Source organism: Cercospora kikuchii (genome assembly GCF_019650295.1).
Source record: "Cercospora kikuchii DNA, contig_00002, whole genome shotgun sequence".
NCBI classification, from domain to species: domain Eukaryota; kingdom Fungi; phylum Ascomycota; class Dothideomycetes; order Mycosphaerellales; family Mycosphaerellaceae; genus Cercospora; species Cercospora kikuchii.
The window spans coordinates 5,250,782-5,265,046 of NW_025408583.1; the positions used below are offsets into that span (position 1 = coordinate 5,250,782).

The 14,265-nt window shown below is 53.0% G+C and overlaps 4 protein-coding genes across 4 annotated transcripts; 3 read left to right on the forward strand and 1 right to left on the reverse strand.

Annotated features, from left to right (window-relative positions):
• Nucleotides 1-792: 792 nt before the first annotated feature.
• On the forward strand, nucleotides 793-3,231 carry CKM354_000429800 (uncharacterized protein; the record flags this gene model as incomplete). Its single annotated transcript, XM_044799531.1, has 1 exon — nucleotides 793-3,231. The coding sequence occupies one exon, from the start codon at nucleotides 793-795 to the stop codon at nucleotides 3,229-3,231; it is 2,439 nt and encodes an 812-aa protein (XP_044655466.1).
• A 3,883-nt stretch (nucleotides 3,232-7,114) lies between these two features.
• On the forward strand, nucleotides 7,115-8,230 carry CKM354_000429900 (guanine nucleotide-binding protein subunit alpha; the record flags this gene model as incomplete). Its single annotated transcript, XM_044799532.1, has 2 exons — nucleotides 7,115-8,040; nucleotides 8,095-8,230. 2 exons carry the CDS (start codon nucleotides 7,115-7,117, stop codon nucleotides 8,228-8,230), a joined length of 1,062 nt encoding a protein of 353 aa, XP_044655467.1.
• A 1,188-nt stretch (nucleotides 8,231-9,418) lies between these two features.
• Nucleotides 9,419-10,348, reverse strand: CKM354_000430000 (uncharacterized protein; the record flags this gene model as incomplete). Its single annotated transcript, XM_044799533.1, has 1 exon — nucleotides 9,419-10,348. The coding sequence occupies one exon, from the start codon at nucleotides 10,346-10,348 to the stop codon at nucleotides 9,419-9,421; it is 930 nt and encodes a 309-aa protein (XP_044655468.1).
• Nucleotides 10,349-11,415: 1,067 nt separating this feature from the next.
• Nucleotides 11,416-11,796, forward strand: CKM354_000430100 (uncharacterized protein; the record flags this gene model as incomplete). The annotated part of the gene is made up of 1 exon (XM_044799534.1): nucleotides 11,416-11,796. One exon carries the CDS (start codon nucleotides 11,416-11,418, stop codon nucleotides 11,794-11,796), a length of 381 nt encoding a protein of 126 aa, XP_044655469.1.
• Nucleotides 11,797-14,265: the final 2,469 nt, after the last annotated feature.

Sequence of the window (14,265 nt, forward strand, 5' to 3'; positions counted from 1 at the left end):
GGCCCTCACCGTCGTTCAACCGCGTACGCTAACGTGGTCGGTCACCCCCAGGGTCTCCAAAAGTCCAAGCTGAGGCTCTGCTCCACGCGTCTAGATACGGAGAGAATAGACAGGATTTCCCACCGCGACGCGCAGCTGGGAGGACAGACGGACGACGAGCACGATGCTTCGCGGCATGACGATGGCAGGCGTTGAAACATTATTTGACAGGTGAACCTTCGCGCCAGGAAGATGCTCCCAATGTCTCTTCACGTGCGCCCCTTGCCGGAGCTTTGATCAGCTTCATTTCTTTAAGCGCAATGGCTCGGGACCACCGACCGACCAGGGCACAAGCTCGGCACTGTCGTTCGCCAGCACCAGGCCGTCCAAGCGCTATGTGTGGTCGCCATCACGCCTCCTTGGGTTACGGCGTTGCCCTTCGTTGGGAGCTGTCTGATCGCAGTCTGGATTATGGTTTCGCTTGCGTGGCTTGCTGTCTGCGATCTGGCAACCGTTTTGGTGTTTCGAACCTTGAGCAAGCTGCACTGCTATGCTTTTGTTGTCTCACACCGTCTCCCTTGTACATGTGTGTAACGGCAGCAGAGAGCTCTGTCTGTCAATCCAGGTCTGCGAGCTAGGAGAGCGAGCGCGAATATACCGAATTACTTGGCCGAGGAGAGTGAGCTATCCTCAGTAACCACATCGACGATACCGAGGGCCTGCGATGGTGCACCGCGTTCCTAGGACACCGACGAGTCAGCAACACCACTTCAACACCACGAACGACACCCACCGAGAATCGAACCAGTTGTAATGTCACTGGCTGCCACTCTTGCGCGAGATGGCGTGCGGCCAGTTTCTTTCCTGCCCGCGATCAAGTGCTCAACATGTGGCATCGACATAGAGATATCAGAATTGGCGGACCATGTGTGCTCTGGACAAAGTGCCCCAGTCCCAGCTCCGGCTCCAGCTCCAAGCCCGCCGAAGAGTCGCATACCAGGTCTGAGCAACCCTTTCAAGCTGCGCCAACATGATGCGAGCAACACACCGCCTGCGACAGGAGCGCACTCCAGAGAAGAGCAGGAACAGACACCCAGCAGAGGCCCGACGCTCAGCAAAAAGCCTTCGCGGATCGCATTGCCCAAGATCAATGCTACGGCAGCGAATCAATCCTTTTTGAGCCCCCATCCAAAGTTTGAGGCACCGATTACTCCAGCATCGAGTGGTGGCAAGTTTTCAAGCCTCCGCAATATTATCAGTCCTATGCCCCGGCATCTTGATCAGCGACCACCAAGTCCGGAACTGAGTGCGAATTTGGATTGTGCTTTCCCTCCGTGGCCAACATCAGGCAGCAGTACGCCCGGCAGGCCATCAACCAGCAATGGCAGGAGAACCCCAGCAACTGATCGAGCGCCATCGCGAGCTGAATCAAGGGCCGCATCGCGTAACGAACAGCATAATCTCACAGTCGAGGATCCTTACAGCTATGAACCCAAGAGTCCGCGATTGAACGGAGGCGAGAATGTGCTACAAAGACTAAACACGCTGAAGAGTGGTCCTTTTGCAGCAAAGAGGCAAGGCAGCGCAGAATCGAAAGATGGAGGCGCATCGTCTAATTTGAGGAGGCCAAGCGCGGTAGAGGCGAACCGCCCGGCGACTGCCTCGTCAACTCATTCGAGGCCCACGACACCCGCCACAAGTCACAGCCAGTCAGAAATCAGCCGCATACCGAAGAAGGCGACACCGCCACCGCGGCCATCACGACCCAGCGAAGAAATCTTTTCTCCAACATTCCTGGAGCAGTTCAGCGCTGAACCAGAAGACGCGTCAATATCCAAAACCGCCGGGCTCGTTTCAAACAACTCGTATCCAGCTTCTCCTGCTCCCGAGACGTCAAGCTCAGGATTACAAACATTAGCGAAGCAGCGAAGTGAGCCAGCCCTACGCAGCTCGCAGCGCAGGCCATCCTTGGCTAACCCGCCGCCCTCTGCACTTCCATTACCCTTACGAAGTCAGAGCAGGAATGCTCTGCGCACAGATCATCGCATTCAGGACGCGCCTCCGGTGCCCAAGCCGGTGTCGCAGTACAGGCAACTCGAGAGCAGTCACGCGCCTTCGGAGTCAGACGCGTCGACGATCTCAACAACGCATTCGTCGAACTACACTGATCACACATACAGCACGCGTCCAAGCCCAGCTGGAAGTGTGGAGGCATTGTCTCCACTTGCAAATGCTCTCAGCAAGCCGGAAGACGACGAACAGCTGCGCCCAGCAGGGTTGAACATTCGAGCTCCGCAGAAGCCTGGTGAACGTGCAGAGCTTCCAAGACAAGCGTCACCACCGCGAGCCTTTACTCGCCATGCGCCCGTTCCTCCGACGCCAGCGAAGAGAGAGGACTTCTATGCTCTGGAATCGCCCATGGATCCAAATATGCTTCCACATCGTGCTGCTGCGGGTCAGGAGCCAAGAGAAGCTCCTTTCAAGGCCCCATCAACGCAAGCGAGTCCCTTGAGAACACGAACTCCTGTCGAGGTACCTCGTGTAGATCCAGTCAATAGGCAACTATCCCCAATGGTTCCACAGGAGCCGTCGTTAGACGGCCACGAGACGGGAAGCCATTCGAGCTCGCATTACGGGTCCAGAGCCCCATCGGAAGCAGGTGATATGAAAGCTGTGCCGCAGAGCACTTTTCAACCTCCGCCTACTCCAGAACAGCCACAGCAACGACGACATGCTCGTCGTCCAACAATGTCGCACAAGGCTATGTGCCGTGGCTGCGGGCACATGATTGAAGGAAAATCTGTCAAGGCTGCAGACGGACGTCTCACAGGAAGATGGCACAAGGCATGTTTCGTTTGCCGGACCTGCGACGCACCTTTCCTCACGGCCGACTTTTACGTCATCAACAACCATCCATACTGCGAGCATCACTACCACGAGCAGAATGACTCATTATGCCATGGCTGCAACCACGGTATCGAAGGCCAATACCTCGAGACCACGACCTCAACCAGGCAAGGTGTCGTCGACAAGAAGTACCACCCGCGATGCTTCACTTGCTCCCAATGTCGTGTGATCTTGACAGACGACTACTTTGAGATCAATAGCCGGGTTTATTGCGAACGTCATGCGCTGGCTGCAATGCGGGTACAAGCACACGCTGCGGGCGTCCAAGGCCTGTATCCGACCGACCACCGCGCCATGATGGCAGGACGCCGGACGACAAGGCTCATCAACCCAATGATGGCGTAAGATTCCAGCGACCATCACGAGATTCCTTTCTGCTCGACGATTACATCTGCATACGACGGCAGTCACGTTCTGACGCCCCTTCCTCACTCATTCACGACCTGAACGACATTATTGATTCGATCATAATCGACACCGACATCACCATCACGACAGCATTAGCGCAGCTGCCCGAACGGCAGCGTGCTATCTAATACAGAGAAAGAGTCGTCTCTTCACAACATTCGCTCTCACTGGCTTCCGCGTTCGGACCAGGAGACCACAAAGTCCAACGCGGCGCGAACTGGTTGGCAAAACAACAAGAGAGTCCAGACACTCTGGACTTCTGTTGTTAATTCTTTCGTTTTTGGGAGGACGTACATGGCCTCCCCTATCTCCATCAATTTGGACTGTGCTTTTTCAAGAGATACCCAATATCAAGCAGCAAATCTAGCGCTTGGTTTGCCCTACCTGATTGAATCAATATTATTTACCATCATCGTCGCGCTCCGGACACGGCTTCTATTCTTTTGTTGAAGCTGGAGCTGGAGCGGGCAGTTGATGATGATGAGAAAGAGTAGTTACTAGTGATTCTTACGACATTGATAGATGTAAAATGTAAATATTATTTTACTGATCCCACCGGCACTCGTGACCAATGTCTACGTTTGGTCTCCCTTCTCCAGACTGAGTTGAGGTAATTCTACTTGCTTGCATACTCATTCATTCCGCGTGCCTTGTTTCCTATTCTATCGTGGATCGTGAACGGTGCGATAGCGGCGCAGCACAGAGTTGACCTTCCTTCTCTTCTGGTCAATCCTGCATGAACTGTACTACACGAAATTGCTCCAAGCGGCGAGTGATGACGCAGGGAAGGGAATGGGATCTATCTTTCTTTCTCTACCCTACCAAACTACGCTACTGTACATGTAACTTGCTACAGGTTCGCTTCATTGGCGTCGCACAATGTTAACAATCGTTCCTTCCAGGCTTACGTCCGGCTTTTTGGGTCAGTGGTATTCTGGTAAGAGCGGTCTGACGAATCGCGCTTTCCTACCAACACAATTGTATTTCGCTGAGGAAGGCACGGAGTTTATGCGAGGAAGGTAGAGTAAGGACTTCTGGGTCGTGATGCTCGTTGGCAACAAGTTGCGTGGGTGGTCGGATGTCTGTGTGAGGCAACGGGGCCGAATCGGCATCGGAATGCCAATGCCGATGATTGATGAACTGCCGTAGCACGTTCGTTCATCTGTGTTCAACAAGAAGAGTCATGGCTGCAAGGATGAATGCTCAAAAAGTGTCATGCTATCATAAAGTAGAACGCTGTCGCGTGTGCGCGCGCGCAATTGAATTCTGCTTCGCATCGCTCAGAGACATCAAAGAGAAAATGCTCTCCATTGTAACTTTTTGGATCAATTATTTCGAAGAACGTATCCACGAATTGTTCTGTGCATAAAGCGGCATCGCATCAATCAATTCCATCCACCCGCTCGTGTTTCAAGAGCGAGAACGGACGAACCCCCTTCACCGTTACCAAACTCTGTCTCCTCAACGTCGTCAAGCCCATTTCCCAAAAAAGAGACCACGCTCTCCACCCTGGGAGCATGTCACTATTCTTGTTTGGCTTTTGCGTGCCTTCATGAGTGACATTGAGTGTTTGCATGGGGTTCCATTCTTTATGGTCAATTTGATGCTATTTTTGTAAACTGTTCTCAGATTTGACGTTGTGCTGCAAGAGGGGTAAAGGGAATTGAGGAAGTGATGTTTTTCACATTGTTTGTGAATGATGAATAGGGAACTGGTCCGGTAGGAATTTCCGCGCATCGAGAGACAAGTGGTGGTGGTGGCGCCGGCAGCAATAGCGGAAGGTGTTTCCTGCCTGCCGTGATGTAGAGTGCGGGAACTAGGCAATTTCTCGAAGGACGTATCGAAGCTCCCTAGAACGCGCTACCGGACGGAGCTTCGATGGCGTTTCACTCTCCCACAAATCTCGAGTCTCAAGGCTCACAGCACGGATGACGATGGGATCCGGACAGAACGATGTCCGATGGGACGGGCTGACTGACGATGAGAAGAAGGGTGTTGTGTTTCCGGATCTGTAGTCAGCAACCAGTTCCTCCTGTTCAGCTCAGGGCGCCACAGAGAGAAATTAGTGGCCGGCGTGTGAGACGAAGGCTCGATTGAGGGTTGTACAAATGCTGGCCTGACCCGGCCTGACGGGTGTCTCTCCTCCCGTCTGCATCAAAGGCTTCGGCCAGAGGCGTTTCAGCTGCGGCATCCTGTCATGTGAATGACGAGGCATGGCTTTCGTCAATGTGCTTACGGACTATTCGGTGAGTTGGTTGTTGCGGGCGGGTGAGATGTGCAGATGCAGATGCAGGAACGAGAGGCAACGAGTGTTTGTATACTGTACCGCGCGGACTCTCTCCACGTCTGGGGTCATAGCCACGGCCACGGCGATGTGAGGGGCGGGCGATGGTGGCAGGATTTCCCGTCACAGCACTGGCCGCGCGATCATGTCGTGCAAGTGGCACAGTCCGAGATCCTGTCCTCATGCGATGCGTCGAGCGAATCAGGGGCGGATTGGAGGCTGTTCAGGGCCAGGAAGCGGCTGGTCTCTGCGGTGGAGGGTGTTTTTCTGTTCTGGCAGCACGGTCCCTCGTGTCTGCGTTGATGCCAGCAGGCAAGCCGGGTGAGGGTTGGGACAGGAAGAGGCACCACGCTCTCACACACGCACATCGTGCCTTGTCGCACCGTCTGCAAGCGAGACACTGCCTTGGCCCTACTTACAGCACCGCTGCTGCTGCTTTTGCCGCCGCCGTGCCACTTGCCAGCAGGAGCGTCGGCGTCAGAGCAGCTCCTTCACCATCCTCATACCACCAACACCACCAGCTGTTCGCGATCCTCACAGTGCAGATCCGCGACAGCTCCAGCTCCTCCCAATCCTCCCTCGCCACCCGCTTTGACCCAGCTCGCCGGCCTGCAGGTCATCGGCAGTCGAGCACAGCAGCGCGCGCGCCCATTGGCTGATAGGCGCTGGGATAGACGGATTAGCAGGAAGGCTGTTGATCTCGCTCCCTGCCTTCCGAAAGTCATTTCGAGCGCCCGGCTGTTACCAATCAAATCTCCCTGCAGCTCCAAACTGGGCCTCCCACTACTGTCTCCAGCGCCAGCACTGCCAGACCTCACCTCTGCTGCAGTCCGCGACCTCCTGTGCGTGAACGTCTGCACGCGAGCGGCGCACCTGCCCCCCTCCACCCCATTGCCTGCGAGTGTGGACCCGACCGACTGCGAGCCTCGTCGACCACCGCCCACCGCCTCCGAGACGCGACGACCCGACGCAATCTGCGAACGCCTCCGCCTGCCGACGCTCGCCGCGCGAAAGGAGCGGAGAGTGCACCGCCTCCATTGCGCTCCATTCATTGTCCGCACCCACGACTGCGCGACGTGCGAGACAGTTGTCTGCCCTGACGCTTGCTGTCATTGACGAGGTAAGTGCCCTCGCCGCCGCCCAATACCATCGTCACCACGAGACGAAACGAGACGGAGCACCGCACGACCGGCCCTCGGCATTCGCGAGACAGAGTCTGCAAGCTGGCCGGCGACCTGTTCGACACACCATCGCGTCGTGAATTGAGCTTGTGCAGGGGCTAGTCACGGATCGGCGGCAGCTGCGTTGGTCACGTTGCGACTGCAAACAACATCTTCGTGCTACCATCATACCATACGTCGGAAACAGGCTTTCCAAGGCATTGACTAACGCGTTTCGGCCAGTTCTCGACGTATATCCCTACTGCACTAGCACCTACCCGCACGCACTCGCGCGACCTCGATCGCGGCCCATCGCATTCATTCTCCTTCCTCGACACATACATCGCGCCACGGCCGTGCGCGCACAACCGCCATCATGGGGTGTGGACAGAGTTCAGAGTCCAAGGAGGGTAAGCAGCGAAATGAAGAGATCGAGAACCAATTGAAGCGGGACAAGATGAACCTGCGGAATGAGATCAAGATGCTGCTCCTGGGCGCTGGTGAATCAGGAAAATCGACAATTCTCAAGCAGATGAAGCTCATACACGAGGGAGGCTACTCAAGAGACGAGCGAGAAAGCTTTCGGGAGATCATCTTCTCAAACACAGTGCAAAGTATGCGCGTGATACTGGAGGCCATGGAGAGCTTAGAACTGCCATTGGACGACCAACGAGCCGAATACCACGTGCAGACCATCTTCATGCAACCCGCACAAATCGAAGGCGACGTGCTACCTCCCGAAGTCGGTCAAGCGATCAAGACTCTGTGGGCTGACGCCGGCGTGCAATCAGCGTTCCAGAGGAGTAGGGAGTACCAGCTGAACGACTCGGCCAAGTACTACTTCGACTCCATTGACACCATCGCGTCACCGACGTACATTCCTTCCGACCAGGACGTGCTCCGGTCGCGTGTCAAAACAACGGGTATCACAGAAACGACATTCATCATCGGCGACCTCACATATCGCATGTTCGACGTTGGTGGCCAAAGATCGGAACGGAAAAAGTGGATACACTGCTTCGAGAACGTGACGACAATCCTCTTCCTGGTGGCAATATCAGAATACGACCAACTTTTGTTCGAAGACGAGACCGTGAACCGAATGCAAGAAGCTTTGACACTCTTCGACTCGATTTGCAACAGCCGATGGTTCACCAAGACCAGCATAATTCTGTTCCTCAACAAGATCGACCGCTTCAAGGAGAAGCTACCCGTGTCACCCATGAAGAACTACTTCCCGGATTACGAGGGAGGTCAGGATTATGGTGCCGCATGTGACTACATCTTGAACCGATTTGTCTCGTGAGTATCTCCGGCGTATTCGGCTTTTCTCTGGCAAAACTGACCTTGCTCTAGGCTCAATCAACATCCTACCAAGCAGATCTACACACACTTCACGTGCGCGACAGACACCATGCAGATACGATTCGTCATGGCTGCGGTGAACGACATTATCATCCAAGAAAATCTGCGCATGTGCGGGCTGATATAATCGGCCTTCTTTTCGATGCATGAATGCGAGACCTTGGGACCCCGGAGCGGCGAAGAGATGACGGTCGTCGCCACTATTACTGGGGTGGTGTGCGCTACGGACATTGTGGTTCGCAACAGTACGCATGGCATGCCACGCAGAAATGGGAGAGTGTAGAAACATGAACAGCAACGACGCGCGGACATCGACACATTTCTGGGACGCTGTTTTTGCCGCTACTGCTGGCCATTACAAAGATTGCGCGACATATATCAAACACGGGGAGGGGTTTTTCCAACGGGATGGGCGAAAGAAGGACTGTATTTCTTTTGAAACGGCAACGAGGTGCGAGAAGGGGCGAGAGAGAAGGAGTCAGTGACGGCCGCGCTGAAGACGGAGGCAGCAGTAGCGGAGGCGGTGGTCAAGTCAGGTCAGGGCGCAAAGGGCATGATATGATCCAACTTCTCACCAATCATCATCATCGTCATCATCATCATTAACATCAACTTATCTATCAACTTTCGAAACCAATTACCTCATCTTTTTAGTGCTCGTTTACTCTTCGATGATGATGAAGAGAAATTCAAAACCTGGCTGGACCTTGTAAACAGCTGCTTTCCTCTCTTTTCTCTGTCTTCAGTGTACTAATGCTCCCTCCCAAAGTTTCCTCTCTAGTCGCGTTGTACTGTGTTGTCTACTTTCTCGATCTTTTATTGCCATCATCTTCGTTGCTGTTTTGCTTGGTGATGGTAATTTTGCAGCTGTACTCGCTGGTGCGTCTCGGAGGATGAAAGTTCGGGGAGGTATTATCGTTGTTTTATCGTCGTGAATGAGTGGTTGCTGGAGTCTTTCTCTCTGGCGTGAGACACTGGGGAAGTGTACTTTAGAGAGGCAAGGTTTAGATTTCCTTTGAGAGAATGGGTTCATGATACAATGCAGATTCTATTCATGTTGTCTATCGGTATTGGCAGCATTGACAGAAACGTCAAACGTGCACCAGAGATGTGTTTGGAGCCATCCGTGCTTACCGCCTGCACAACATAGGCTCTGCGTGCCTTCTAGCGGGCAGCCTTCTCTTGGTCGGTCAATCCTGTGCCAAAGCGTTGTGTATGTTCACAAGTCGCTCGCGGCAAAGAGGTTCACAGTCAGGTGCTGGCAGTTCTTGACGAACAGACGAAATCGACGATGACATCGATGGTCACCAATCAATCACCTGTCGCCCCAGTGATGCCTCCTAGTCAATCTCCACAGCTCGTCCACGCCCGTCCTGACCCCGATCTTCCCCTTCATGACTGCAGAACCTGCCTGAAGGCGATAAACTTCGCTCCCTGGCACCTCTGCACTCAAGTCAGCCGAGATAGCCGTAGTATCAAGCAGATATTCGCTGCGATTGAGTATCGTTGAGCCTTCCTCGGTGAAGTCTTCAATCTGTGACTCATCGCGAATATGTGCGAGGAGATTGCGCCAGCCGAGACCTGTAAAGCGCACATTGGTAAGATGGAGGGCGCGGAGCGATTGTGAAAAGAGGCTGAGAATGGGCGTAAAGACCCTCTCATCCTCGAAATATCCGTGGTCAACAGTCAGGCTGACGGGACGAAGCTGTGGCCGACATTTAAGCGCATACAGGAGGAGGTCCATGGTAGGTCCCTTTGCGGAAGATAGTGTGACCTTGCGAAGCGACGTCAGCTTGGACAGGAGAGCACCCAGCAGTCTTCCGGCTTCAGTGGTTCCAATCCCATGGTTCGGCGCCGAAGGGTCGCGGGAAGTGTCAATTGTTGGGGCGATGTCGTATTCTCTCACTTCGACAAACGTGATCTCCTGAACGAACCCTGCGCGGTCGTTGTCGTCGAGGATCTTGATGACAGCTTCAATGTCAGAGGATATGAAATGGTCCCAGGCTGTGATGCCCCTGATATGCCAGTTCTCATAGTCGCCTAGTGCGATTCGGATATTGACTCGGAGGTGTTGCAGGTTCTGCTTTGCGAATTCGATGCTCGACTTGGCCGCAGCATTGGGAGAGGCTAGACGCAGATTGTTCAAGTCTGCCTTCTCTGTGAACGACGCAATATGCGCAACAACTTCGCCCGGAAGCTGCTGCATGATGTCTTGTGTGACGTCGATTTGCTGGTAGGACGACATGTTCTCAATCTCTGAGACCGAGTACGATCAGGTTGTTGAGGAAGGATGCTAATTTTGCTGTGACTGCCAACCCCGGTTGCTAGAAAGGCCCATATGTGTAATGAAAGACAGTTTGCAGTAATTGCGACTGCAGAGATAAAGAGAGAAAGAAGGGAGGCAGGCAAAGCAAACAGTAACGAGAAAGTGAACAGACAGTGAATAGAAGAGGCGACCTGCGTCGACAAGTCACACACCCCAAAGAGGTTGAAGGGTGCTTGAAGCACGCGACGCGTAATGGCAAGTGTGTGGTCCATACTCGCCTCTTCTCAAAATGGTCCGACAAACCCATATCACCGCAGTAAAATGACATTGTGTATACAACGGCTTGGCCCTATGATCTCCAGTATCTTGAGATGATCATATTCTTCCACTCGCAGATGCACCTTGGATCCAGACCGGATCCGACAAACAAAGGAACAAAGGCATTGAGTCCTCCATTGTGGACAATGTCGAGAAACCGCTGTCGCTCTGTTTCCACCCTAGACTGGGAGTCGCCATATGGCTATGTGGCGCGTCGAAGTTTCCAATGTGGTGTTTGCAGATGTGAGCTTGGTGGGCCTTCTCAGGAGGATAGGCCAGATAGAAGCAACAGCCATGGTGGGTGATCCCATCAGAGGACTTGCAATGCAGGTGGAAGTTGCGGTGGCACAAAGCTCACGCACGGTCCCGTCTCCTGCTCAGCGTCGTTTAGCGTTTGTCGATTTTGGTGGCTGGGTAGTGTTTGGCGATTTTGCTGTTGGTACTACCTAACGAGTAACTTATAGGATATATTAAAGTTATATCATAAGACGTTATTACCGCTAGATAAGCTATAGAGTCCTGTTAGGCGTTATTCTACATGTTATATATACTAGAGGAGCCAGACTGCGCTAGGACGGATTGGGCCTAGCGCTTCTCCTACAAGCGCACTTGCTTACCTCGCGCGACACTAGCAGCATTCTATAAGGACTTACGTGCGATCGCTGTGGTATGAATGCTTAAGTCTACTGATCACGTTTCGTATTTCTCCTACCGTAGAGAGAATCACGATGGCACCCACAAAACCTATGCTCTCCTGGCATAGCGATGTCTCGCAATTTATAGAGGCTTCCAGCGAGGAGATCATGAATTATTGCGCGCAGCCTTCAGTTTCTGCTGTAGCCTCTTGTCAGAACATCAGACGCCTTTCGGAGACTCTAGTAGTCAAATTCGGCTTCGAGGTTACTAAGAGCGAATACAAGAACCAGCTATTCGTCTACGATATGCTGGCAAACAAGAAGATCAAAATTGCCAGACTATACCGCTTTTTCCGCGCTGTCGACTCTTACGGATTCTCAAATGGCTACCTTGTTACGGAGTATGTCCGTGAACAACGCCTACAAGAATTGAACGAACCAAAGCCTCGGAGACACTCCAGCCTCCAGGTCTAACACCCCGTCTTGACATTGCAGTCTGTAGTAGCAAGCTACACGACCAGAGAGTCCAAGAGCCAATTCCTGGAACCTACAAGTCGCTCACGATAGCTACTTGCCTGGCGCGTTGTGTGCCTTGTCGAATCCCCTGCCTTCTACCTGGTCTGATGGAATAGTTCTCGTGTACGCCTCATACTTGCTGCGATCACCTGATGAGGGCCTATAGTCCGTATAGCCGCCCGACGCTACAGCCTTGCAGTCGTTCCACCATTGGGGGCCGTCGATCCAAGCGTTCCCAGTTCCCGAATCTCTAATGCACTGAAAGCAAGACAAAAGCAATTAGCAGAGAAACCGCGAGTTCTGGCCAAGAAATGTACTTACAGATCCCGATGCGTGGTAGTTGTATCCCGACCTTTCGCAAGTTGCTTTAGTGAGCCAGGTATTGTACCTAAAGATTGGGGTAAACGTCCCCCAATTGCCAGCACTCGACCATTCGGAGCTGTCCCAACACTCCGTTCGATACCAAAGATCGTCGTCCCGGGCTTCGAGCTGTGCCTTGACAGGCTCGGCAGATGCTTCGTCGTACGAGGAAAGACCTCGTTCTGCAACCCCGTTCGCCAATGGCGTAGCTGCAGCGCTGCTAGCGAGCCTTCCGGAAGCCAACTGTTAGAGATGATCATGCTGACTGGGTATTCCTTTGGAGCAGACTTACAAGAGAGAGATCCAGAATGGCTGCATCGTGGAAAGTGCTGCCTGCTGAGCAAGAAGTTCCGCGTTTGTGGCTGGTAGATGCAATGTAGATTGTTCGGTGTTCGAATAGAGTGCCGATGATGCGTTGGGGTTGAGAGGGTCGCTTTCTACCTCTTATACCTTACAACTTGCACCACTCATTTCATACAAAGTCGTGGTGCAACCACGCCGTCGGCCGCTGTGACCACTGCGCGAAAACTTTAGCCGGATGCTTGGGCTGGGCTATTGATACCAGCGCGAATTGGGGTTCATCAAGACTCGCTAGCGTTAAGGCTAACATTGTGTCTCGAGATTTCCGCCTTCGCGCGGTGTGGTTAAAGTGAAGCTACCAAGATCCGAGATTGTTTCGCAGCACTCGGCAGCAAGCTCGCGGCGAAGGTTTCTCCAGTACCCGAGGCGGCACCGCTGCGTAGGAGCGACTAAGAAGGAGGTAGAGGTGTCTCGCGACAAATCAGGACCGCATTATCCGAATAGGAAGCAAGGTATAATACATATACAATGTTCCCAGCGTACAACGTCGACAAACATGCGGAACTGGTTGTTCGGATGCCTACGGAGATTATGGTCTGGCCAGGGAAAAGGGCAGTCTAAGAAAAACATCTACATCCGAGTTATGAAGCGCTGTCTAGGCTAGTCTGAGGTAGTGATTAGTGATGAAATCTTGGCTGTGCCATGGTCATTTCATTGGCAGCACAACCTCCATCGGGTACTGGGCATATCACGCGTTTCGTCGTCAAACACATTCTGGACCGAAACTCTAAGGAGCGACGGCCCTGGGACCATCGCGCGAAAAGTAAAGAGGGAGAAGGAGCTTGATGGAGTGATGACCGAGTGGGCTTTCACCGCTATTCGTGGTGAAATAGTGGTTCAGTGCCTCAAGGCATGTGAAGAGCAGGAGTCTGGTGCCCACAAAAGAGAATGATGGACTATCACAACAGCAGCAAGCAGCGCTTGCTTGAGATCATGCCCTACATGGAAATTACATTTATGGTGTTTGTGGTCATGAAGCTTAGTATATCCACCGTACAACAAATGGCTTCCATGTTCATTCACTTCGATATAGCGAACGTGCACATTGTGTCGAATACCTCTGTAAGCCAAGCTGCCATACTCCTTCAAGCGGAAGTGAGTGATAATTCGATTGATAGAGCTATATCATGGTCATCGCCCGGTCGGCTCTTTGCGTCCGCGCAAGACGTGGCAGCAGTATTGCGGCATCTGCTCGAACATAACCAGACTATTACCTTATGCAAAGAATACGGGTTGCTCGAGATCAGGCGCACGCTTGATCCAGGACGATACGCGCGCCATTTCAATTTAGCGAAGACTCTTTCGCCCGAGACTCTTTAGAGTCGCGCTCCATCACCTGTGTTCGGAGAAAACATAGCAGATAAGATACCGTCCAGCATATCAGCCCAGTCGTGCTCTTTCGTATAAAACTCCGCAATCATTCCCTCCGTGATGTCGCTTTTCTCCAACCAAGCTTGCATCCACTTGTTACGGTTTGATTGGACGACACAGCCAAGAACTGATCAGGCAGAGTGGCTGCGATCAGTTTGAGGATCACGTGAGTGATCACTGAGCAGCAGAGCGATCAGCGATCACTGATCACGGTGGTCACAGTGATCAAGGTGAGCATGCAGGAGACTAGGTGCTATATAGACGACGCTCTTTACCGTAGGATAGGAGCTTCGTGCTCAACTCAATACAACTCTCTTGGGGTTATGTTACAAACCT